General features: G+C 52.0%; 8 protein-coding genes across 8 annotated transcripts; 5 read left to right on the top strand and 3 right to left on the bottom strand.

Annotated features, from left to right (window-relative positions):
- The first annotated feature begins 2757 nt into the window (after nt 1-2757).
- On the top strand, nt 2758-3394 carry K452DRAFT_113007 (uncharacterized protein). Its single transcript, XM_033535052.1, has 2 exons — nt 2758-2940; nt 3000-3394. Exons 1-2 carry the CDS (start codon nt 2888-2890, stop codon nt 3271-3273), a joined length of 327 nt encoding a protein of 108 aa, XP_033392858.1. The 5' UTR covers nt 2758-2887; the 3' UTR covers nt 3274-3394.
- A 941-nt stretch (nt 3395-4335) lies between these two features.
- Nucleotides 4336-5436, top strand: K452DRAFT_278947 (uncharacterized protein). Its single transcript, XM_033539393.1, has 3 exons — nt 4336-4591; nt 4656-5242; nt 5279-5436. Exons 1-3 carry the CDS (start codon nt 4486-4488, stop codon nt 5399-5401), a joined length of 816 nt encoding a protein of 271 aa, XP_033392857.1. The 5' UTR covers nt 4336-4485; the 3' UTR covers nt 5402-5436.
- A 1144-nt stretch (nt 5437-6580) lies between these two features.
- Nucleotides 6581-7252, bottom strand: K452DRAFT_206907 (uncharacterized protein; the record flags this gene model as incomplete). Its single annotated transcript, XM_033536113.1, has 1 exon — nt 6581-7252. A coding segment is annotated over one exon (672 nt), but the record flags the coding sequence as incomplete, so codon positions are not given.
- A 786-nt stretch (nt 7253-8038) lies between these two features.
- On the top strand, nt 8039-11375 carry K452DRAFT_291791 (uncharacterized protein). The gene is made up of 2 exons (XM_033541251.1): nt 8039-10142; nt 10198-11375. Exons 1-2 carry the CDS (start codon nt 8441-8443, stop codon nt 11295-11297), a joined length of 2802 nt encoding a protein of 933 aa, XP_033392855.1. The 5' UTR covers nt 8039-8440; the 3' UTR covers nt 11298-11375.
- A 5795-nt stretch (nt 11376-17170) lies between these two features.
- Nucleotides 17171-17642, top strand: K452DRAFT_291790 (uncharacterized protein). Its single transcript, XM_033541250.1, has 2 exons — nt 17171-17456; nt 17507-17642. The coding sequence occupies exons 1-2, from the start codon at nt 17315-17317 to the stop codon at nt 17569-17571; spliced, it is 207 nt and encodes a 68-aa protein (XP_033392854.1). The 5' UTR covers nt 17171-17314; the 3' UTR covers nt 17572-17642.
- K452DRAFT_112966 (uncharacterized protein) lies at nt 17577-18192 on the top strand. Its single transcript, XM_033535051.1, has one exon. It carries the CDS (start codon nt 17751-17753, stop codon nt 18093-18095), a length of 345 nt encoding a protein of 114 aa, XP_033392853.1. The 5' UTR covers nt 17577-17750; the 3' UTR covers nt 18096-18192.
- K452DRAFT_278940 (uncharacterized protein) lies at nt 17771-20206 on the bottom strand. The gene is made up of 5 exons (XM_033539392.1): nt 19673-20206; nt 19528-19621; nt 18770-19479; nt 18204-18698; nt 17771-18150 (listed from the first exon to the last, which is right to left on the bottom strand). Exons 1-5 carry the CDS (start codon nt 20030-20032, stop codon nt 18079-18081), a joined length of 1731 nt encoding a protein of 576 aa, XP_033392852.1. The 5' UTR covers nt 20033-20206; the 3' UTR covers nt 17771-18078.
- A 1001-nt stretch (nt 20207-21207) lies between these two features.
- Nucleotides 21208-23829, bottom strand: K452DRAFT_278936 (uncharacterized protein; the record flags this gene model as incomplete). Its single annotated transcript, XM_033539391.1, has 7 exons — nt 23430-23829; nt 22547-23377; nt 22458-22488; nt 22351-22403; nt 22212-22286; nt 21955-22151; nt 21208-21902 (listed from the first exon to the last, which is right to left on the bottom strand). The coding sequence occupies exons 1-7, from the start codon at nt 23630-23632 to the stop codon at nt 21208-21210; spliced, it is 2085 nt and encodes a 694-aa protein (XP_033392851.1). The 5' UTR covers nt 23633-23829.
- Nucleotides 23830-24129: the final 300 nt, after the last annotated feature.

The following is a 24129-nucleotide window of genomic DNA, read 5'->3' as shown; positions in this document are numbered from 1 at the left end:
GCTGTCACGTGGGGGCAAAGGAGGAAGGGAGGAGCTTTGGAACCTTGCTGGCTTTTCAATATAAGGACAACAGTAGAAAATCAAATCGGAGAAATGATTCCCAGGCCTGGACTCTGACAAAAGGTGGCCTGTGCAGACTGCAGTTGCATGAGGCGATGTCAAGACGTTCCATCCACAATCAGGAAAGGTGGCAGGTCATCAGATCGTGTTTAACCCCGCACTTCGGAAAAGGTGGCAGCTCGTAACTCGTCAGGCAGATATTGTCCAATCCCGTATCCTGAAGAAAGGTGGTCTGTGTGCAGCGGTTGTCCAATCCCAGAAGCTACACCATAAGCCTCTTTGTTAATTCTCCGAAGCGAACCGTGACGCCTGTGAAAACGGAAGCGGCTCTGCCCGCCCGAGCAAGGCTGAGCTCCACGCCACACTGTTGAACGCCGATGATCAGTTCGGCTATGCATGTCTTCAGCTCGTCCTTTCGGCAAGAACGCTCATATCCTCTTCTTCCGTGTTAGCGTCTTCTTGCATAGGCAGTTCCTATGCTTGATTGAGAAGAGATCGGCGTTTGTCGGTTGCTTTGCACAGCCTGAAAAAGCCTCTTGGTAACCTGTAAGACAGTGACCGGAGACGAGCGGAGGATCTCGAAAAATGTATATAAATGCATATTTGCTCCGCTCGTATTGCAAACCACGCTCCTTTTCTACCACAGCTATACAGCCATGCCAGTATTGCCTCGTTCTCTATCACGCAGTGACGGGGTCAGTCTAGCCGGTGTGCTCATCGCGCTCGTTACTGCAGTCATTTCCATCATTTTAGCGTATGCCACGTGGCGCAGCTCGAGATCCAGGTCGCGAATTAGAGGCAAGAACTCGCACAACACTTGGCACGAATCGCGGCGAGCTAATGGGTCTCATGAAGCAGAGGACTTTGAGGATGAACACGAACTGGGTCGTGTCGCCATGCGGAACTCGAGTCAGCAGCGACATGTTTACCAGAGAGCTCTGTCTGTCCAAGTCCGTCGAAGTGTGTCCCCATCAAAAAACCGGAAGAAAGATCGAACACTAATTCCGAGGCCGCAATTCTAGATGCCGACTCCGAGGAATTGGTGTTTACCTTTTAATTCAGCAAGTCGACCGCATTGCCTATTGGAAGGAACCATGGAATTAGCTTTTCGCATTAAAGACATGGAATGGGCACAAAGGCATTCGAAACGTGGGGAGATACCCTTGAGAGAGGGTCATGGAAGATGGGAATGCTTCTATTGTAGACATGAGATGACGTTGATGAACCTCGGACGACGAAATATAGAGATATGGCGTACAGACTCAGACTCCAATAATGGATATTTCCTAATTTTTATGACTAGGTCCTTAAACTTTGCTCTTCAACGGCTTTTGGGATTGAATGTTTTGCTCTGGATCAAGTAATTTTAGAGAGTGGATCGAAACATCGTCGTAACAATGTTTTGCAATATCTCAAGCAGAGGTGCTAGAATGTTTTTCTGTTCCCTTAGAGATATCCAGAGCTCTAACAAGGTATTAAGGACTGTACAGTCAGTAGTACATGGTACCGGATAGATCCTGGGAAGACCAGTGAACTCACGAGGACCGTCGTAACATTCAGGTACAAAAACCGCTTCAAAGTGAATTCAGACTCCATTTCCCGCAAGTTCTTTGCCTTGGTAGTTTTTGTGCCCTGGAAAAATCTCTACGCCGCGTGGTATTCGAGTGGGCTGTGCCATGTGGCTTGTGTACTGTTACACAGTTTCAGGGGAAGCTGTGTCTCGCTTTGGTGGCCATCAGCAGTCACGACTGTCTGATGAATACTGGCCTTGAAGAGGTTTCGAGATCGACAGTGTCGTCGGAACTCCCTATTGATCTGCTCGGTCTGGACCAAGTGATGAAACTGATAGATATGCTGCTCAATTTGCCGGAACTGCACGCAATGATGCGCATGTGTAGTTGAGAAGTGAGGCAGAAAGTCGAGAATGGGAATGAAAAGGCTCATGTACTAGGAGCAGCCAAGCAAGGATATATTTGTAAGTCGAATCGATATCCTTGTCAGATAGCTCGCTCGTAGCCTTCTTTCTTGTGGGGCTTAAGTTCTGGGGGCCAAAACCCGGATAGATCTAGGCTGTAGAAAAGTAATTGTCTTTATAATGTATCAGCGTCATAAGGAGATTCCAGGCATAATGGATTGCCTATTCGACATGGAAAGAAAGATATAACTTGTTAGCAGGAAAAGAGCGATGATGAAGGAAGGCTGAAGCTCAGCCTTGCGGTCGAAAGAAAAGTGCACTAAGAAATGGTCTGTGCACGGATCACAGCCAACGTCAACTTCGCACGTGCCGAAGGACCTTTCCATCTCTCTCTTCTTCTGTGAGGTTGCGAACATCAACAAAAGCATCAATTCAGCCCCCGTTTTTGCCTTGGAGTATGTGGCCATATTTCTGGGGCGTCAGCTGCATCCTTTCCCGGTGAACATGCCTGTTCGTACCACCTGACCGTCGTTCGGTAACGACTCAGCTCGTCCAGTGGCCGGTCCTTAGCAGCGGCTGTCCTTACGGGAAGATGTCCGTCCATGGAAATCATGGATGTATGACAGTGCAAGGCACAAAACGAATTACACATCCACTGTCCCTGCCTCTTCTTCAGATGGGATCATCCATCAAGGATTCCAGCCTTAGGGATCCATGAGCTTGAAGCACAGTTGAACAACACATGTGGAGCCTGATAAGCCCACGCAACAGAGTCTGACAACTAAAAATATCGTGAGCAAGCTCACAGGAAAGCTTCCAATCGCTTTGATTCTCCTGACTTTCCTACCTTGGAACTGTGTAGCCGGGACAAAAATCTGCATACAGCCCAGGCTGGCATTTGTCAGGTCCAGGATGGGAATCTGTCTAACGCAGGAACGATGCATACAATCGTTGCCTGGAATACGGTGTGCAGCGGCATGATCCATCCGGATGACGCGGACTTTCTATTCTGATGCATTTGTAGCCGTGGCAGGCTGCATAAGCGCCAGATTGATGCCGGCGGGACGGCCCGCACCGTTGCCTCTCGACCATGCGCAAGAACTGACGCAATCTTCCGTCGAACACGACTACGTCCACGTCGTCCATCCCTCTACCAGGACGTTGACGCTGCGAGTTTTACTGTGTCTGCTTTGGCTCTAGCTGCACTCACTTCCCGCAGGTCTCTGTGGACGGTCTCTTCCTTCGCGACTCACCTTACACAGCCGAGTCTGCTGCGCCAGCGGCGTGTTCCCGGATAGGCTTTCTGATCGTGTCTCCCATGTGCTCTTAGGCTATCTATATAAGATCTATCCGCCAGTTTTCAACTTATCGCTATATTTTCGCATTCAGTTCTACTATCTCCAGGCAATCCATTCCATTCGCTTCGAACTCGATACACATTCGTTCGAAGTTTCAAGATTTACGTCAAACCAATCCAAGGAACAACACGACACTCCCACATCTCCTTATACTATCGTTCGACATTGTGTTTGTCGCAACATGCCACCCATCAGCAGATCTCTTTCAACCGGTGATGCAATCAACGTTATTAACGTGGTTGTAGTCGTAATGGCAGTCATGCTGTCCGTCGCCATGGCTTACGTTACTTGGCGTTCTCGCAGGCTGGGACAGAGCCATACAGGTAGGAAAGCATAATAGGTTAGCTGAGATGTAACGATGTTAATGATGCTAAATCACAGATGCTTCGAGAACAAATTTGTCACCAGTGTGATGATAGAACGGAAATCCTGCTGGTCAGGATTTATTTGCTGCACTATCGCGTTGCTTGAGGCAACTATATTATCATGGGAGAATTATTTAGGGAGAACCTGCACTTGCCTTAATACACAACTGGAAAGAGGATGGGGTAATGCGTTGTAACTTAGCTTTGGGGCACCTATGGGTTGATCCTTGAGATGTTACTCAAAGCAAGATGTCGTCTTACCCTACAACAAACAAAAAAATTATATTTCCATATGGCGAATTGGAGTTGATATGCCTATCAGTTCAACGGCGAATTGAGTCTGACCAAGTGGTTTATTCATTCAGCCACTCAGCCTTATGGCAAAGACAACGGCCCTTCCCGGCTATCAAGCCACCACTAAGCCACTTTCGGTGATGACCGGCACAATTATCCCCCCGGCTTCGCAAAGTTGTCCCGATTTAAAGAAAACCACATGCTATTTCACACCGTCGGATGAATGATTGGACAAACAGAAAAAGTCTATTCAATCAAAACACGGTCACGAGCTGCGCAAGAGGAGGTATAAAGAAATGCTGGAGCATTGAGAGTGTACATTCTATTCTATAGATACCATAAGCCTCACTCCTCTCCCTGGTCCCCTACCAAATCATCTACTTTCTCAGTGCCATCTAGAGCACCGTCTTCCTCTCCCCCAAGATCCACCCCCGCAGTAAAATCTCCCATTCAAAACGACCACACTTAAACCTCCAAACCGCCACCAACAACCATGACCACCACCCCACCCCCAACCATCGCCTTCTTCGGCGCAACAGGGGGCTGCGCATCCCACGCCCTCGCCCTAGCCCTCAAAGCCGGCTACAAAGCCACCGCGCGTACGCCCTGTCCTTACCACAAACCCCACTGCAGCGCATACTAACCCCACCTTACGCGGCGCAGTGGCGCGCACGCCGGACAAACTGCGCACACAGCTGCTCTCAGCGCCGCACAACCTCCCCGAAACGCTGCTCTCGAGCGCCCTCACCATAATAGCGGGCGACGCGACCTCCACCGCAGCCGTGCGCGCCACGCTCACCGTCCCCGGCACGCACCTCGCGCTCGCGGCCAGCGTCGTCAGCGGCATTGGTAGTGTTCCCGCCCTCTCATTCAAGAACCCCCTCTTCCCCGTCACGCTGCAGGAGCCGCACGTGTGCGAGACGGCGGCGCGCACGCTCGTCGACGCCCTGCGCGCCCTGCTGGCCGAGGGCTACGCCGTGCCACCGCACCCGCTGCTCGCGGAGCCGCAAGGGAGGCGCGCGCCGCGCTTGCTGGTCATCAGCAGCACGGGCATTAGCGCCGCGCGCGCTGATGTGCCGTCTTTGCTGGTGCCGGTGTATTACTGGCTGCTGGATGTGCCGATTAGGGATAAGGCGGCGCTGGAGCGCGTTGTTCTTGAGGCGCGCAAGGAGGGCGTCTTGGACGGGTTGGTGGTTGTTAGGCCTCCGGTGCTGGTGGATGGTGAGGGGAGGGGGTTGGGGGCTGTTAGGGTGGGGTGGGAGGCTGGGGTTCCGGGGGAGGGGCAGGAGGGCCCCGGCCCCGCGGTTGGGTATCGTATTGCGAGGAGCGATGTTGGGGCTTGGATCTGGGAGGAGGGTGTCTTGAAGGGGAGAGAGTGGAGCGGGAGGTGTGTTACAATAACTTGGTGAGGGGGGTCTAACGGGTGGTTGTGGTTATGGGTGCTTTTGTTAGAGTTAGGGAAGGACCTAGTTTCTGCAGTATGCATACCTCTTATATTTTAGGTTGGGTTAGAACTAGAATGTCATACATACCTAATCCTATTGGCTATCAACCGCGCATCTTCGATGGGGTAACCCCAGCGGAAGCACTGCCTGAAAAAACTAGGCGTAGAGCCTCATTGCATAATCGAATGCAGGGGTTGAAAAATGCAGGGATTGACGAAAATGACGTCAGCGAGCACAAAAATCCAGAGAATCAGCTGCTTACCCGTGGCTGCCAGTCTTTGCACCGCCAGCAAAATAGTAAGACCTTGAAGACCACCACTTAATTCACTCGCACCTCTCAACAATGCGTAAATAATGCATTCAGGTAGGATAGCAAATGTAACATATATAACAAGAAAGAATGATATTTGGCCTATAGTCGCTCTGTTTGACAGTCAACGCATGCTACTAATTAGCTTGAGGAAGATGCAGCGATTTTTGTACCTTACCTGAAGCCTAGATGCCGCGAGGCCCGCTTTGCAGCATGTAACCCATAAGTCCGCCAGTATTATTGTCCTCCATCCCACCCCAAAATTCCATTACAAATAATACCGCCCGTACAATTCGTGTTCCCATACATCGTGATCAAATACACATAAGAAGCGTAGCAGCATCAAGCGACTCCAATCTGACCTCGTTCGACATCGTAAAAGCCCCTGTAGTAAGGCGGACTATCGTATAGAAGTAGATCATCTTCGCCTAAGCTTCGGTGGCTGGCGTTTTGGCGTTCCCCCTCCAGAATGCTGTCCGACTCGACGCTCATCGGGCTCAGATCGCGCCTTGGATCGTACTGGAGAGCCATTCCCGACGACGTCGTCGTCGGCATCATTGGCGGTACGGACCTCGGGATCGAGCCGGTAAAGATGGGGCGGAGATCCGGAGGACTTCCTTGCTGCTGCGGCATCTGCGGAATAGGGGACTGAGAAAAGAGGCGTTTGGGGCGGCGTGGTCGGTGGAGATAACGGGGACTTGGTTGCGTCGGGACGGAAGAGTGGCTTGCGCGCGCCTGAGCTGCTTGTTATTGATCTGTTACCGATAGCCCTTGTGGACGACCACCGGGAAATGCGGGTTGGTTACGGCCGCGAGAGGCTTTTATTCACCTTGTTTGCCTTTTGCTTTGTTGTGGCAGTTGGGTCCACCATCGTGGTCGTGGTAGTCGCACGCGTCCCCGAACGTTGGGTCATCGAAGAGCAGGCCGCCTGTGCCTGCCTTGATCGCGTTGACGAGATCAATCGCGAAATCCGGGTTGTCCTCGAAACACACGCGATAGCTGTCCGCATTCTTGTCGGAGTCGGGGTCCATTATCTGCCGCGCCGCGATCTTGACCATCAAGGCGCGGAACGGCGAGCCTTCCGGACTCTGGCGGTAGATTTCGTTGATCTCGTCGGCGTCGGGCACGAGGCGCGCCTCGTACAGGCCCTTGCGATACTGGTCCATGGCCATGTTTTTGAGTTGCGGCATGTCGAAACGCTCGCAAAGCATGTACAGCCTATAGCAGGCGACCGCGTAGTCGTACTTGGCATTCGGGTCTGAGATGTCGCTGACATTCTCGAATTTGCCTTGGTATAGCCATTTTACGAGCAGTTCGAAGCCCTTGGGGTCATCCTCAGTCAGCTCTAGCTTGTCGCTGATTTTGTTCTTGGTGGATTCGTTCGCTTGGAGCTCGGAGGCGAGGTAGTCGGAGTGGTGGCAGAGGAGGTTCCGATGGATGGCCCAGTGTCGCTTGGCTTCGCCAGAGCCAACGTAGACGTTGATGAGGGGGCCGGAGAGAAGCCTGGCGCGTTGAGACTTAGCATGCGCTTGCACGCGCAGACGGTGGGAGTGGACTCGGTACGGAAGCGGTGGTCGCACTCGACTTCCCGGCCGCGCAGTCTCGCCCTCAAAGGCGGGGAAGAAGGGGCTAGGAAGTGGCTCTGTCTTTACGTACTCGGCGAAGGTTTTGGCGGACGCCTCGCCGATATTGGCAAGAGACATGGTGCGAAGAGGGCGCCGCTGTAAGTGCGGGTATGCGAAATCGCGAAAGTAGATTATATACGGGGGGTGGTTTCGCCAGTGCATAAAACCGAGTTTATGGCTGGACGGAGAAGATAGTCATGTACGAGTAGAGGAGCGAGGCATCGGGGAAATCGCATAGCGGGTCGGGGTGGCTGGAAATCTGGAAATGCGGCAAGACGTAAGTGATGTGCTGGTGATGTCCGCGAGCGGGTACAGCAGACGCTCGGAGCAGGGATCCGAGCAGGCTCTAACGTCGAGCGGAAGATCAAGCGGGGGGCTTTACGGCCTTCTCCGGGCATTGGCCGTTGGCCGTTGCACCATTTGCACCCTGACTCCACTCTACTCTACGCGTCCACGACGCGTTTCTTCGTGGTACCTTTTGCACACGCGTGCGCTAGGCTAGGTCATCACCACCATTACCACCACCACCATTATCCACACCAGATGGGCCCACCGTCGCAATTACTACCACCTGACCTCGCCGCCGCCGACGACCTCCCTTCTTCCTTTGACCCTGCCGTCTTCCTGCACTCCGAGCTCGAGCTCGCCATCCCCACCAGCTCGCACTCCGACGAACTCGAGGCCCTGCAGCTGCAGAAGGAAGAAACCCGACTCGCCAAAAACAAAGATCGCGTCGTCATCCAGCACAGAGCGTGGAAAGTCCCCGACGTCTTCCGCAGCGAGGAAGACCATTTCATTGGTGACGTCTCTCGTCCGACTCGCGCGTGACGCGTCTGACGCTGAGTAGACACACCAATAAAACGCCAACAATTACTGCAACCATTATTGTACACCTCCAGCCCAAAGGCGCTGCCCTCCTCGCCGCCTGCTCTCGCCATGTCCATCATGTCGTCGCCAATCGCACACCACCGAAACCCGTCGCCGGGCGGGGATTCGCCCAGGAAGAGGAGGAAGATAGAAGGTCACCGGGACCCGCTGCATGACATTTCGGCGAACAATGGCAACACAATGTTCGGGGGTTTCCTGGCAGACGAGTCAGACGACGAAGAGGACTACGCGGCGGTCAAGGCTGCGCAAAACAAGCGGAAATTGTTTGCGCAGAACATCGCTCAGCAGCCCAGCATGCAGGAAGCGTCATCATTTGAAATGGATGAAGATCTACCAGACCAGGGTGCGATTGTTGATACGGACGTTGTACCAACTCCCGACCTCCCACATTCTCAGCCGACCATTAGTTCCCAGTCCCGCAAATTACCACTTACCATCAGAACATGTTCTGGAAAGAGTACATATGTAGCCGAGCGAAAGCCTGCGCCTTCATTATCCTACGAACAATTGATTGCGGCTCGATCCACATCCAAAACCGGCCACGCGAGAAAGAGTTACTATGGCATTGACATCCACCAGCTCATGGATGACGCAGCGAAAGAAACGGAAGAACTTGCTCGTGCTACCGAGCAAATGCAGATTAATGCGCCGGCCCCGTCGGTCGAGAGGTCAACAGACCGAAAAGGAAGGACGCTCATGTGGACCGAGAAATATCGTGCTAGAAAATTCACGGACCTGGTTGGCGATGAACGGACGCATCGTTCAGTCCTCCGCTGGCTCAAAGCCTGGGATCCAACTGTTTTCCCTGGCTCAAGCCGCCCAAAGCCCAAGAGTATCAAACCTTATGGCCAGCCGAACCTGGATGAGGAGGGTAGGCACCGCAAGATCCTTCTCCTTACAGGCCCGCCAGGGCTTGGAAAGACGACGCTGGCACATGTTTGTGCTCGCCAAGCCGGATACGAAGTACAAGAGATCAACGCTAGCGACGAGCGGAGCCGCGATGTAGTCAAAGGCCGTATTAGAGATATGGTTGGTACCGAAAACGTCAAGGGCATTGAGACCAAAACTTCTGCCGGAAGTAAGGTTAGGAAAGCAGGCAAGCCTGTCTGCGTCGTCGTGGACGAAGTCGATGGTGTTGTCGGCGGAGGTGGCGGAGGTGGTGAGGGTGGTTTCATCAAAGCCTTGATTGACCTCGTCAATCTCGACCAGAAGAACTCCGCGCCGAAACCATCAGAAAGCTCGGCAACCACCAAGCGGAAGAAGAAAGGAGATAATTTCCGTCTCTTGCGACCACTGATTCTTATTTGTAACGATGTCTACCATCCATCTCTTAGGCCTCTTCGCCAGTCTTCTGTTGCTGAAATCATCCATATTCGCAAGCCGCCACTTAACATGGTCGTCCCGCGACTGCATTCTATTTTTGAGCGGGAGGGCGTACCCGCAGATACCGATGGAGTTAGACGTCTTTGTGAAGCTGCGTGGGGTATTAGCAGTCGCAAAGACGGCGGTGGTGGCGGCACTGGAGAGGGCGATGTTCGTGGTGTCATGGTCGTCGGCGAGTGGGTTGCGAGGAAGCTCATGGCAGAATCATCTGGAGACAGACGACTGACCCGCAAATGGATTGAAGACCATGTCCTGAACGACCTGTCGCATGGAGGTGGAGCTGCAAGAGGCTTAGGTCGAGGAGGCGCCAAGGAAGTTGTCGACCGCGTTTTCAAGGAAGGCGCTGGCTTTCCCAAGTCAGCTGCAGCCGCAGAAGCGTCGAAAGCGGACGTGGAAAGAGCAGGGAAGATTGGCGTCGCCGAAGCCAGCAAGCGGTTTGCGATGGGGCGTCTGAGTGAAATCGTCAACACAAGCGGCGATATAGACCGCATTGTGACAGGTAAATCTTACTTTCCTTCACCCCAAAAGTTGTACTCATACTAATGCTCTTCCAGACTGCTTCACCAATTACCCTGTTCAGCCGTTCCAGGATGATACTCTCCTGAGCAAGCCCACTGCCGCTTACTCCTGGCTCCACTTCCACGACAGCATCTCCTCCGCCGTCCACGGCGGCCAAGAATGGGAACTGGCTCCCTACCTCTCGACGCCCGTCCTCGCCTTCCACGACCTCTTCGCCTCCTCCATCCGACCCTCCCTATCCACCACCTCAACCTCCTACAACAACATCAAATCCAACCCCAGCGACCCAGCCGGACAGGACGCGGAACCAGCGCCCTTCTCCGGCCCCTCAGCCCCCTACCAAATGCACGAGCAATCCAAAGCCAACCTCGCGCACCTCAGCAGCTTCCAAGCGGGTCTCAGCCTACCACTCACGCGCATCTACCGCAACACAGCGGAAATCGCGACGGAGCTGCTGCCATACGTGCTGCGGATGCTGGGGCCGGACGTCAAGCCTGTCGTCATCAACACGGCGTCGTCGTCGGCAGCGCCCGGCGACAAGCGCACAAACAGCGCGACGGCGTCGGTGCGCAAGGCGTCGGAGAAGGCGCTGGTGCTGCGCTCGGTCAACGCCATGGCGGCCACGGGCGTCCGCTTCGACAAGTCCCGCATCGATTTCGGCGCGGATGCGCGCTCCGGCTCGGGCGGCTGGGTCTTTCGCATGGAGCCGCCGCTGGATGTGCTCGGTGCTTTTGAGACGATGGGGCTCCGCAAGGAGGATAGGGTCCGCTTCGCTGTGCGCCAGATCCTGGACGCGGAGTTTAGGAAGGAGAGCCTGAAGGCGGAGGCGGAGGCAAGGAAGAAGCGCGGAGGTGCGGCGGTGGGCGTGGATGACGCTGCTGCTGGTGGGGATGCGATGAGTGTGGATGAAGTGGTGGAGAAGGAGAAGGTGGTTGTCAAGAGAGATTTCTTTGGCAGGGAGATTGTGGAGAAGGTGAAGGTGGTGGAGAAGAGGGAGGGCGCTGCTGCTAAGGGCGAGGCGGATGCTGCTTCGGGCCAGCATGCGGAGGGGAAGGTGTGGGTGAGTTATCATGAGGGTTTCTCAAATGCGGTGAGGAAACCCATTACGCTGGCAGAGTTGTTGGGCGGGTTGTAGGTTTGAGAAGAGAGTTGTAATAAAGGCTTTGTTGTATCTTCCCTGGTGCTGGCGGCGGTGTTGTGGTTGCTGTGAGGTTTGTTGAGATGGTCTAGGTTTGGCGGTTTGTGATGATTGATGTTTTAACCCATATCAGATGGTCGCAACGGGACCAATAACTGACATGGTACCAATCGGTCGCGGACGTGTCAGGCTGGGGTTTATGCAAGATTCTGGCGTTCGCTTGCATCCGCACCTGCACCTCCGCTTTCCAGCTCTGCTAGCACTTAGCCGTCCCTCTTACGCCCCTGTTTGTCGCGGCTCAGCAATTGCTACTTTTACTCTAGAGTGGTACCCGCATCTTGCCTAAAACATCCCTCTTGCGTCCCCATTTATCGCGGCTCACCAACAGCCACCCTCTAGAGTGTCATTCGCGTCTTGCCCGAAATGTGCCTCGTGCATCCCTATTAGTTCCGGCCCGCTGACCAGTTCCATACTTCCCTTTCCTCCCGATTTGCTGACTGCCCCCGGGTATCAGAATTCGGCCAATGTCGTGGGCCGCATCAGCCCATCAATTAGCAAGCTAGCAAGCTCCCCCGCAGCCCATCATCGCTGCGCCACAATCAGCCATGGTAGATACTGCATATCTTGGCCCTTGATACAGCCGTGTATGAGAATGCGATTACAAGCCTATATATTCTTTCTTTTCGCAGCATGCCACTGCTCTCTTACTCTTTCCAACTCACAAAGATTTCTTCTGTTTTCCTCCACTCAAATCCCTTTCCAACATGCCGCCGATCACTCAAGGCGATCTACCCACAAGCGATAGAATAAGCATCGCCTTTGGCGTCCTAGCAACAGTGTTAGCCCTAACCGCGGTGGTGGTGGGCATTGCATCATGGCAGCACCAAGTTCGCTCATCTCGAAGGAGTAAGTATAGCTCCGAAGTCATATATTTTTCTGATTTATATTCAGACCTACACTATCGCAATAGAGGCTTGAACTTGCGTTCCGCATTGGGAGCTCACAGGTCTAGCTCTATTGCCACATACCGGGCCAGGAACAGGGCATTTGACCGATAGAATCGTGTTCAACATTCTATGTGAACTGTGTTAGGAAGTGGCGGGATTACTTGGAGTCTATAACGGCGTACACGTTGGAATAGGAGTCAGGGAACGACATACTTATTGCCTCTACACTACCGCTAAGCTCAGCGCCCCTCTATAACAAAAGTCACCAATATTTCTCCCGCATTTCCACAACTACTGTTTCCAGTAAACGAACAGCGACAGGACGAGTTCGGTGGAGCTTCGCAATCGCGTGTACCCTTGGTCGTACAAGCACCTGGATGGTCTGTTTTCCGTTCTCCGGAGAAGGGCACGAGACTAGTAGATCTTTGCGTGGCTTCTTCGTCGTACGGTATGACGCTCTTTACGCTTGTGCCTGCGCAAGCACCGCTATCTGCATACACTGACGCACCTACAGTTACTACGGCCATTAGTGCTGTAGTACAAGACCTCATCACAACGCGATCGTGATAAAGATTAGAATAAGACTATTTATTTGAAAAGAGGAGGTCGCAGTCGGTAAATATAGACCCAACCATTAACTAGTCTTAAGCAAGCTAACCGAATTGAGCTAGCGCAATGATGTGCTTAATGTTCTCCTTACTACGCTATACTGAGAATCACTTTACTCTCAAGTTCAACTATAGCTTAGAGGTAAGTTATGTGTGAGAAGCATCTTTGTATCTTTGTCGACAATATGCTCACGTGGGGTGGGCAAAATATTTAGAGGTAGACAAATTATTCAGGGTTTAAATTTACATCCAAGTTCCACATACAGATGTATGTGTGTGTGTGTGCGTGTGTGTGTGTATAAGTACATGGCAATTGGCGGAAGCTTACCTTTTCCTAGAACCGCGTTGGCGCAATTCGGCGATCCCGTAATAGACAAGGCTGGGCGCTGTCGCTAATCGGCAACGCCATTTCCGACGCTATGGATACGGAGGTTTCGGGTGTGTGTGTGTGTACGAGGGCGTGGCTGAGCTTCTCACGTGCCCCTGCAAGTTGCCAGATCGTCAAGTTGGCGGCCTCTCATGCTGGGTTTTCCAGGATAGAATATAAGCCAATCTGTTCGGCTGCTTGTTAGCTGACATCGTATATTCCTTGCCCTTGAGGCTCGAGGACAATTGTGCGAGATGAATCAGCAGGCATTTCACTACTAATAGCTAGTTTGGATTCCAGGGCTCGTTGCACTTTAATATATGCACGCAGAGTGCGGAATAGACCAGTCGAAAAGTGGTTCAGACCGTAGGTTCGGGCGGGGTCGCTACAGCCCGGGTCGAATCGAACCTATCTAGAAGGTCTATAGTCGGTCTAAAAGGTAGCCTGAAGGTGGCCTTAAGGTAGCCGAAGTAAGGTAGAGGTATGCCTTGTACCGATTATAAGTAGCGCTTTACTAAATTTAGGTCGCTACCATTATTCGTATACGTACGAAGATGCCACTTGGCAAATTTATACGCGCGTAGAGGCTACTTAGTAGAAAATAATTATAGTAGAGCCTTCTTTAGACCGACTGCAGTCCATTCAGCCCCCTTGTAGCCCGGGTCGAATCGAACCTATTTAGGAGCAGTCTATTCAGTCTAGTCGAAAATTGGAGTCGAACTGGACTATTCCGCACTCTGTATGCACGCTCCCTGTCGGCCTGTGTTTGATCTCGTGTTGACTCTACCCAATCAAAGCGCTCGCCGCGTGCAGGATTAGGGGATCAAGTTACGTTGCACGCACTCTTTCGTAGATGTGCATATGTGCATGAGTGAGGGAAAGCTGCACTTACGGTCCGGATTTAATTTCCAGTCAGATCCGGCGGGGCTGTTCGGCAGTAGTTAACAGGGGTAGCAAGTACGGCGCGGGTAGAATAAAATGTACATAAAAAGACTTTGAAATCCAGTCATGATTCGGAGGTTATGTAGCTAGCAGTCAATTGGTCAGTTATGCTGGCTTGAAACGTCATCCGAAAAAAATAAATCATTGGGCGACAAGGAGGGCGAAAAAGCCGCATACACGGGAGTAACGGGACTGAGATCTTGACAGGGGTTGTCAAGCCCTAGTCAGCCCTTTGAGGAAGAGGGGCTAGGCTGTGTGAGCCTGTTGCCATTTTCGAGGGAGACGTCTTTATATAATAACTGAGCAATATCCCTCGATCACTTCATCAATACAAAACCAATTCTTCACTTACCAAATGCCAGCAATCGACCAAAGAGACCTCTCCGAAAACAACGAGATAAACGTTGCATTTGGCGTCTTAGCTGCTCTCCTATCTGTTGCTCCTACTTTTGTTGGTATTGTAACATGGAAGCAACAATTTCCCTCGACTAGAAGGGGTAGGTATTTGTTTGATGTTGAAAACATACTTCCTCTGACAAAGATAGATCCAGACCAATGTGGCAGTGGAATCTACGTAGCGTTTCGCATGGGGCATACGCGGGACTAATTACGGTACCAAGCACACAAATTATCTGACAGACGGTGATGGCACTTGGAAACACTTCGAGGCAGTGGCATGGATGGCATGGAACAGCATTGATAAGGCGAAGAAACGGGGTCGTGTAGACGGAGACTTGGTGTTAATACTATTCTGAATATAAAAGAGTCCATACTTTTGTTTCATTTTATATGTATCACTATCACCACTAATATTTTGAGAAATTCCGCAAAAACTCTCTCGTATAGTTGAGCTTGGGATGAGATGGTATTGAAGTTCACCGTGTACCAGGCTTGCGGATTCACTGCGTGGTAGGACAGCCAATCGGAGGCTTTCAAACACGCATAGGTCTAATGCGGCTTATCGCTATGTGGTGTGATGAGATGCTTGCGGGCCCCATGCTCTCTTTGCCGATCCTTGAGCTTGATGCAGGTACCAGGGGTATACAGGTCCCTTGCTGCTTTCTGTTGCTTGCTTCCGCGTGGTTGCTACCAGAAATGGTCTCACCGGCGTGCGCATCTAATTTACACGCACATAGTTCGCTTCACTGAGGGGCCGTCAGAGTCACATCGCTCCACAAATTAGATACAAATCTGTTGTTTTCATACGGCTGCATGAGCAGTGCATTCTCGGGGATCAGTTACGTGGGTATTTGCATCTAGGGCTGTGCAGTGGCTGGCTGACACGCGCCAATAGTAGAGCGTAGCTAATAAACACTTGGAATCCTTCAGCCTACATAGCATATCCGTCAGCTTCAATGCCGACAAATCATGAGATGTGTATGTCTCGGTGAGCCTCTCTCAGCTCACATCAATCTACAAATACCTAACGCCTACCTTCGATTTCTTTTGAACGATAAAGTTTCATTCCGAGGACTTCTGTCTGTCTTCTTACCAATATGCCAGCAATCACACAGAGAGATTTCTCTAGAGAAAGCCAAATTAATATTATCTTCGGTGTCTTACAAAGTCTTCTATCTCTCGTTTTAATTATCGTGGATGTTGTCAAATGGCTATCAAAAAATCGCCCACTTCCAAGTGTAGACAGGACATATTTCTGTTTCATCCATGCTCACATAAATAATATAAAGACGAACCCTCGGAGAGCATATGTAACTACAGGGGACAGACAAGACTAGTACCAACAGCAATTACACGAGAACCCGGGTCCGAGCTCTAGACCCGCGAGGGAATATCAACACCTCAGCAAGCGGAGTAGCAAGCAGGCAGAGTTTCGACAATACTTCGAAGTGCATCTAAGTGGGAACTCGGGATCTTCATAAATTTTCAACAATGCGATTGCCAAAAACTGGAACGGGCAAGACCAATTAATGACTCTAACCGCCCTTTAACCTTTATGAGGAGTATGCGGCAGCCCTTCATGTTAACACATTTCTAAGCATCACAGGACGCAGAAATTGCTTCAATTCTCGTTGAATAGCAAACCATGGTATTCTCATCGCTACCCGATGTATTAATCTTTCCGTATGCGCCTTGCACAAGCTACATAATCTAAATACACTGATGAATTTTAGGTCGATTCGGCACTTACTACTACTCCACAGGCCAGAGTAATTTCTATGTAAATGCGTAGATTCTGAAGGAGGTATTGACTTTAAGAAAAAAGATATCGCAGGCAGCGATGTCTACTCAACAATCACCCCAGACCTCTACCTAATTAACCGAATAGGCTAGTGCGGCCCCGAGTTTAATGCATGGCGCAAGCTTACTTAGGGGCTAGGCTGGCATTAACATATATTGCATGCTAATTATCAATACTAGATACATTGCAGCTTTGGACAATATCTCTATTAAATGCTCTCGGTCAACTTAACACCTACAACACTAAATAATCCACAGTTCACGGACATGAATACTTTCTATTTCTTTTTTGCTAACCCACAGACAGATCTCCACGTAGCAGGTAAGCACTGGACTCTACGCAACTTTTTCTCATACTCAACTCTCCTGCTCCATGACGACAACGTGGAGATGATTGGCTAAACACTGTTGTCCTAATAATGTAGCAGCAGCAGCTGACGCTGATGGTAGGCAGTACAGGGCGATGCAACGCAGTGTAGTATTCTTCGGTACGATCGAGTGCTCCGAGGCTGAGCAAGTCCGGTGTAGCCGATTACTTGCTCGAACCCCCTAGTGAAGAGCCTCAACTACCACCCCAGTGGCTGAAGACTGCTTCAGCTACATGGACAGCGCAGCAGGGTCCCAAGCATCCCACGTCGCACCCGCGACCCCACGACAGCAAAAAAAAACTTCGTTGGCTCGCAGGCGACAGGGCAAACAGGTGGCGTGTCAAGGGGAATCGAAGCCTGTCAGCCCTGCATAGCCGAACTAATCGCACGTGGAAACCACAACTACGTGGAGTGTTCCTGTCCCAACGGCAATTCAGCGGTCAGAAACGCCTGCAAACCAATGCGCTATTACTGCTGATCCATACCGGTATAAATATTTTTTTTAAAGCTGGGAGAGTACCATGCTTGCCCCGCAGTCACGCCTCTCCCGCCATCCTTTGCCCCTCCTTTCCTTTCTGTCAGTATGCCCGCGCTCGCCCAGAGAGATCTGTCCATAAATGATGAGATAAACATCACCTTTGGCGTCTTGGCTACTATCCTGGCACTCTCCTCCGTTGTTATCGGTATCGCTACATGGCAGCACCAGGTCCGCTCAGCTCGGCCGTGTGAGTAACCAGAGTTCTGGAACTATGTTTTCTCTAACGCATATATGCAGATCAGTACCACAGCGACGGGTCTTTTGAATTTGCGATCCGCGTAGGGCGTTCAAGGATTTCATAGGCAAATCAGTCTATACCTTCAGGGCCTCAATATTCGCAACACACTGATTCAACACTTTACGATACCCACCAAAATACATTGCGCTTTGGCTTTGAAAAGTGTACACAATTAGTGATATCACAAAACCGTGGCTTGAGGCCAATTTATAGAAGACCTCCGAGTGCATATATGCAAATGCAATGTCTGAAAAAAAGAAGAGGTCGATAAACCTTAAACACAACTTTACACTCCCGAACCAATCATCAAACAAAAGACACAAAACGATATTTATATCTCCCACCAATCGCCAACCACCTCCCACAAACCCTAGCACAGTCAAGCCCATCACCAGGCTTCACCCCACAAACCTCTTCCTAAGCTCAGCCAGCCAGCAGCCAAACGCTCAAAATCAAAAAACCATTCCTACAGTACTTAACCGCCTTTTGTTTTATCCACAGTCCCAAGCCCAAGCCCCAAGAAGAAACCCCACCCTACGTACGAAAAAGAAATCTCTCCCTAGCAGGACACCTAGTGCGCAAACCTGAAGTCTAGGCGCTTGCTCCCACGATCCGTCGTCGTCTTGATATAATGCGCGCGTTGCTGCACGAAAATTAGCCTCAAGCACACCCAACACTTCTTGACAGTAAACTCACCTCAGCCGACATAGCCTGCCACTTTTTGTCCCTCGACTTATTCCGCCAAACATAATAGCCCTTTGCAAACAAAAACGTCGCAATCGCAATGACGTTAATAACAAGCAACGACCTATTGCCCTTATGGTAGAGGGGCTTGTCGTTCTCGCGGTACACGTTCGCGGAGATGATGTTGCCCAGCTGCACCGTCATGTTGTACATGGCGGCGGAGACGGTGCGGGTGCCGACGTTGTTGGAGTTTTTGGACGTCCAGGCCACGACGATGGCGTGGCAGTAGGGCGCGCTGAGCAGGACGGTGACGAGCGCGTACGTGCCCATCCCGTTGACCATGGTGCCTGGCCAGTAGCGTAGCGCGATGACGCACGGCAGCGTCCACACACTCGTCCACACGGCGACGAGCGCGCGCGAGTTTAGCCACTCGCTGATGCGTGTTACGGTTAGGAGCAGAATGATGTGGAACACGTTGTATGGGATCGCGAGCAGGTTCGTGTTGAACTGTGCGCGGCTGGGTTAACAACTGCGCGCCTGTGCTGGGGATGTAAATGGCGATGCAGGGCGGTACTTACGGTGCTGAAGCCGACGCTCTTGAGCGTCAGCGTGATATACTGTTCGACGGCGCCCTGCGGCGTATACGCCAGCAAACCAATAGCGTAAATAGGCCAGAGGTCGTAGTCCTTGGCGGCATTCCAGAGGCGCTTGGGCGTGATGGCCTGCCGGTTATGCATGTCGCCCTTGGACGGGTCGTCGCGCAGCACGCGGTTGACGGCGATCTTGAGCTCGCGGTCATTGAACCAGCCCTTGGGCCGGAACCACGTCTTGGTCTGTACGGCCGAGGCGGGCATCATGAAGAAGGATGAAAGGCCGACTACCAGCGTGATCAGTCCTTCAATGAGGAACAGCCAGCGCCAGCCCGCCCAGTCTGATACTCCGCGCATGTGCAGCAGTGCAAACGCGAGCAGCGATGTTACGATCATCGTCGTTGAGAGCGCCGTCCAAAAGAAACTTAGTCGCGTTGGCAACTCCCGGCTCGTGTAGAAGTACGATAGCCAGAGAACAATGTCCGGGATGAATCCGCCTTCGAGGAGGCCGAGCATGGATCGCGTGGCGTAGAAGCTGCGCTTGCCCGTCAGCGCGCATTGGCAGATGGCGACGATTGACCAGAGGGTTATCTGGAGCGGGATCCAGCGGTCAGGGCCCAATTTTTTGGAGACTAGCTGTGAAGGAAGCTCGGCAAGGAGGAAAGAGATGAGGAAAATGGTGTTGCCGAAGTTGTAATCTGGTTTGGTATTAGAGATGACTAGACTTTAGTATCGATGAAACATACCATTTGTCGACAGATTAAGGTCATCCAGCATATTGTCTGAAACAGCTTGTTTAAGGTTCCCACGGTCTACTTGGAGACCGAAAAACATAACACACTTGATCTCGTCAGTGTATCAGAACAACAAACAGGATCCGAAAGAACTTACTGCCCACGCGCACACACGCCAGTCCAGCTTCCGTATGAGTGCCTTTTCCTCCTCTGGTGTCCACTCAAATTTAGGATCGAACTCATGGCGACACTCGTAGTCGGCCTTCTCATAGACGGACATGTAGTACTCCGCGACAGTCGGATCAGAAAAGACATGGTTGTCGCTGTAACCACTGTGGCATCCGGAGCTGCTACCCGACTCGCGGGTATGGACATGGAAGCCATCCTTTGGGATTGGTTCGGCAGCGAAAGATGTCGTCTGTTGCGCCTCCATGGACGGCGTGATGGTATCGTGAGCCTTCTCGTCCTTGGGCAGTTCCAGGACCACGCTTTCGGCGGAAGAAGAGTTCCGAGCCATTGGGTCGCCGGGATGCCAGTTCTGAGGGTCGTCGGTTATGTCTTCAACATATCCAGGTCAATCGTTCTTTTAAACTGTTGCCAATGCAAAGCAAAGCGGAGGCACTGGATGATGTGATTCGGACCTACAAAGATGCCAACCTCGCCTAGGATCATTACAGTGGGATAACCGAACGCCACATCTCCTGCCAATGATAAGAGGCCTTATATCCACCGAAAATAGTACCCCGCTTTGAGTGGCTGCGTGTGCCTCACTGACGGTCTGGAGCATTTGACGCGAGTAATCGGGGCTTGTTGGAAACGGGCCCCACTGGGCATGATAAGACATGGGAAATCACGGAATTGTTCGGCAGACCAAGGAAAATGCAACGATTGCAAAAGAAGAATGGAGACGTTACCATGTCGTATTCGCAAAGGCTTGCGTCTCACTGCCTATTAGTGCGGACTAGGAAACACGCGCCGTAAAGGATTGATCCTCTGCAGGTCATGATCGGCTATGCACGCCCGGAGGCATCTGCTCAAGCGAGCACGAGCGGAAGTCTTTCCATGCCTCAGCGCAGTCGACGGGCTTGTCAACTGCTAGTAATTTATGGCAGGTCCAAAAGCATTGAGATGCATCCGGGCGCATGGTTTGAGTGGCTTCTTGCTTGCTTCGAGAACTCAGTGGTGTTGGGGCGGAGAGAGCGCATCAGAGAATGCTTGCATGTCGCGATTGTGGGTGGTTGATGTCGTGATAGGGTTTGGCCTGTCCGTTTGACTAGCTCCGTCCCGGCATCCGAGCCACACCCAACGCCCTGTCTCCAGTGACGTCGCTCCGTCCTTTAATTCAACACAATTTTCCTCCACCCTCCTCCTCCTCCCACATCCGATTCATCTTCGTTCACGACACCGTCGAGTATATAAATATCATCATCATCAAGAACACGAACCCTTGTTCTCACCCACGACGTTTTTCATTCCCAACTCCTTTTGCTCCCCTCACCCCGCTAATGAATCAGCTGCTTCAGACTTGGAGCGCAGAAAAATCCCAATCCACACAACCTTCTTCTTGCTCCACGCAAACGAATGCTAATCTCGTAACACACTTCTCTTTTTTCTTTTTCCTCCAGTGCTGGATGGAACCCATCAGATTTGCCAAACGCGCGCGCCTTCTTGACAGATACCTAGCACCGCTCCCTAGATTGTCACCATACTTTCCGTGTCGCTGGGTCTCCTCATACCAAAACCATAATACAGTGGCTGCACAAGCCTTGCGCTCCAGTCCGCAACACCGTCGACTTGCTTCATGTCCTCCATCCACTCAATCATCAAGCTGATCGACTCCTCAATTTGTGCCATTGAAAGCCGCGTCTCGCATATTTGTCGCAGAAGAGGGTGGTCGCGTACGACACGAAAAACAAGCAGGAAGGCTGAGAAACTCTGTGTCCAGACGTAAATGTTGGGAATCAAGCGCTTCTTGTCCTTGGGCGGCGACATGCTGACGGGCCAAAGGATGCAGCTTTGAAGACACAGGGTGGCAAAATTGATGTCGTCCTCGGTCACGAGGTCCGGGTAGTGCACCGTTTTATATAGGTAGGGACGGTAGATCATGAAGCGAGCATAGTAGTAGCGCGCGCGCAGTTGCGCAACGATTACGTCCACGTTCAAAGGTTGATTGACGGGATTGACAGTGTTGGGAGTGAAAACAGCTTCGTATGATTCGTCGGTTTTGGGGTCATAGTATTTGTAGTCGTTGCGAGAGGCATCACTCCACTGTAAAGGCTCAGGCAGAAGCGATCGCCATGCATCGAGCTGGCTGGCAAGCTCTTTGATGATGGCTATCGGAGGGGTATCATGGCCTGCCTCGGGACCTCCTGGCGTTGCTGGGGAAACTGTTAGTCTGATTATTTTCAAAACAATGACCGCAGATCTGAAGCAGCTTACCTTCGTACATCGTCTCATATATTCTTTTGATGAGTTTACGTATTGCAACCATTCCCAGAAAGTTGTACTGGTGCTTCGCTTCTTCGATTTTGAGCGAGTTCGTAAGGTCTTCTCGCGGGCGAAACAATGGCAAAGAAACCCTGTCTTGAAAGTCTGCAATGCCCGTTTGCGGCAGGTTCAGATCCAGATTGTACCAACTGTGCGGAGCATTAGTAAAGGGTATGTGCCACCATATTAATGACCCGCAGATAACGTACGCTTCGATGATATTGCACGACCAATACACCCGCCTGATAACGTCGCCTTCCTTTGAATCCCAGTCGATGGGCAATCTAAATAAAACGTTAGTCATTTCCACTGCCAAACTAAAATGGCGCGAAAGACTGCAAAACGCACCGCAGAATTGCTTTGATAGCCTCCGACGCAGTTACAGCGCTACGCCAAAAGTCCTGCAAACTGCCGTTAGAAATTTTCCGTTAAAAAAGAATCCAGTGTACACTTACTATATGCCTGGAGCAAGTCTCATAGTAGATTCTGTATTACCGAAACTTAAATCAGCCATGTTCGTGTTCCGTTCAATTGTTCGACGCACGCTGTCAGTAGATGCACTTGAGCGTTCTCTAATGAGCATTGAGACAGGACAAATCCGGTCCTTCGCCTTGCTTCATTAAAAATCTCAAGTGCTGGAGGTCTCTCAGGACGGCCTCCCCGTATCCCGCTAACGACTCCATCCTTGGTAGAGATGGGACGACCGCTTGTTCCCTCAACTGCCACCTTACCCAGCGTACAGACCAATAGCACGATGAGCGAGGCCAGGCAGCCGTCTCCAAACCCTTCTTTCAACACCTGTGGTAGGGTTTGTTCCATGAAAGTATCACAGTCCAGCACGGGGTATATCATGTTGTACGTGCCAAAGTATTCCTCGGAGTACTGGCGCATCAATTCTTGACTGAGGTCTGGAAACAGGACCCTTCCGGGAGCACCGGGATCACCGAAACTGAACAGAGGCACGGCGCGCAGGCCAACATCGCAAGGTAAGATGGTGGGATGCTTTTGCATTTCTTGTCGCATGAACCAATTCGAGCCTTCTTCCAGGATAGGCTTGAGATCGTCGCCGCCGCACGAAAGGAATAGCGCCTGGACTGCGGGCCACATGATGACCGAGTGGGCGCCTTTCAGACGTTTGTAGTTTTCGGCATTCTCCTCGGCGACAGTCGAGGTCGACTTGGTGAGCTTGGGAGGGGCCTGCTGGTGCCTTGGCTGCAGGCCCTGCTCAGCACCGAGCTCGTTGGGCGTGAAGACGGGGGTTGGGGGCGCGCCAAAGCCGGAGAAGTTTGAAGGGCGACGGGTGCGCAAGATGCTGTCCAGCTTGTCCTCGACGCGTTGGATGGTTTGCAGGATGAAGGTTGACGTCTGGTCCTTTCTAGGGAACGTGAGTAAAGACGGGCATGCAGCAGCAGGCGTGCGAGACTTACTTGGTCGGCCGCGGTTCTCTGTAGATGCAAGACACATCCAAGCGCCGACAGAGACCGCATTTGGGACGTTGTTCGTCGCAGCGCGACTTGCGGGCGCGGCATGTCTCGCAGGCTTGGGCGGCGATGGCGGCGCGGCCTGAGCGCTCGGAGGCAGGTCCGCCTCCGCCCGTGTCGGGCAAAGAAACAGAGTCAAGCTCCGCCATGGTGATGAAGTGATGCTGGAGAGACTGTGGGAATGGACGGCGAGGGCTAAATGCGAGCAGGGACACACGATGAACATGTCGTCATGGTCCTGTATGGGCCGGAGACAGCTCCGAGCAAGTCGACGTCTCTTCGGTTTTTGCAGCCGGGCCAATCGCTGCCGCCGCGCGAGACCGCCCTCTCCTCTGGCCGTGCCATGCATCGGCGATGTTGACCGAGGGGACACGATCGCTTTTAAATTTAAAGCCCGCCCACAGCCACGTGCGGCGCCACTCCCGTCCCACCTACTCTACTCATACAAGTCACTACGAGAACGGGCCTTTTTCTCATTGGTCCAGTGTATTTGACACAACATCCCCTTGGCCTAACCACCTCTGGCGGCCCGGCTTCAACGCATGCGCCCGTGTGAAACGAGTCGGAATGAGAGTACGAGTAGGTAGGTTGTCCGAGGATGATGATGATGCTGATGATGCTGATGATGCTGATGATGCTGATGATG

The sequence above is a fragment of the Aplosporella prunicola genome (assembly GCF_010093885.1).
Source record: "Aplosporella prunicola CBS 121167 unplaced genomic scaffold K452scaffold_33, whole genome shotgun sequence".
NCBI classification, from domain to species: Eukaryota; Fungi; Ascomycota; class Dothideomycetes; order Botryosphaeriales; family Aplosporellaceae; genus Aplosporella; species Aplosporella prunicola.
This window is presented reverse-complemented; position numbering and strand designations above follow the sequence as displayed.

Coding starts and splice junctions, on each gene's coding strand:
- K452DRAFT_291791 (XM_033541251.1), top strand. CDS start 8,441: ATGTTCGGGGGTTTCCTGGCAGACGAGTCAGACGACGAAGAGGACTAC. Junction 10,143..10,197: donor TATAGACCGCATTGTGACAG/GTAAATCTTACT, acceptor ATGCTCTTCCAG/ACTGCTTCACCAATTACCCT.
- K452DRAFT_112966 (XM_033535051.1), top strand. CDS start 17,751: ATGTCTGAAAAAAAGAAGAGGTCGATAAACCTTAAACACAACTTTACA.
- K452DRAFT_113007 (XM_033535052.1), top strand. CDS start 2,888: ATGGGAATCTGTCTAACGCAGGAACGATGCATACAATCGTTGCCTGGA. Junction 2,941..2,999: donor CAATCGTTGCCTGGAATACG/GTGTGCAGCGGC, acceptor ATGCATTTGTAG/CCGTGGCAGGCTGCATAAGC.
- K452DRAFT_278940 (XM_033539392.1), bottom strand. CDS start 20,032: ATGGCTCGGAACTCTTCTTCCGCCGAAAGCGTGGTCCTGGAACTGCCC. Junction 19,622..19,672: donor GGCGTGTGTGCGCGTGGGCA/GTAAGTTCTTTC, acceptor GACGAGATCAAG/TGTGTTATGTTTTTCGGTCT. Junction 18,151..18,203: donor GGCAGGCTATGTCGGCTGAG/GTGAGTTTACTG, acceptor ATTTTCGTGCAG/CAACGCGCGCATTATATCAA.
- K452DRAFT_278947 (XM_033539393.1), top strand. CDS start 4,486: ATGACCACCACCCCACCCCCAACCATCGCCTTCTTCGGCGCAACAGGG. Junction 4,592..4,655: donor CGGCTACAAAGCCACCGCGC/GTACGCCCTGTC, acceptor TACGCGGCGCAG/TGGCGCGCACGCCGGACAAA. Junction 5,243..5,278: donor GGGGGTTGGGGGCTGTTAGG/GTGGGGTGGGAG, acceptor GGGGAGGGGCAG/GAGGGCCCCGGCCCCGCGGT.
- K452DRAFT_291790 (XM_033541250.1), top strand. CDS start 17,315: ATGCCCGCGCTCGCCCAGAGAGATCTGTCCATAAATGATGAGATAAAC. Junction 17,457..17,506: donor GGTCCGCTCAGCTCGGCCGT/GTGAGTAACCAG, acceptor GCATATATGCAG/ATCAGTACCACAGCGACGGG.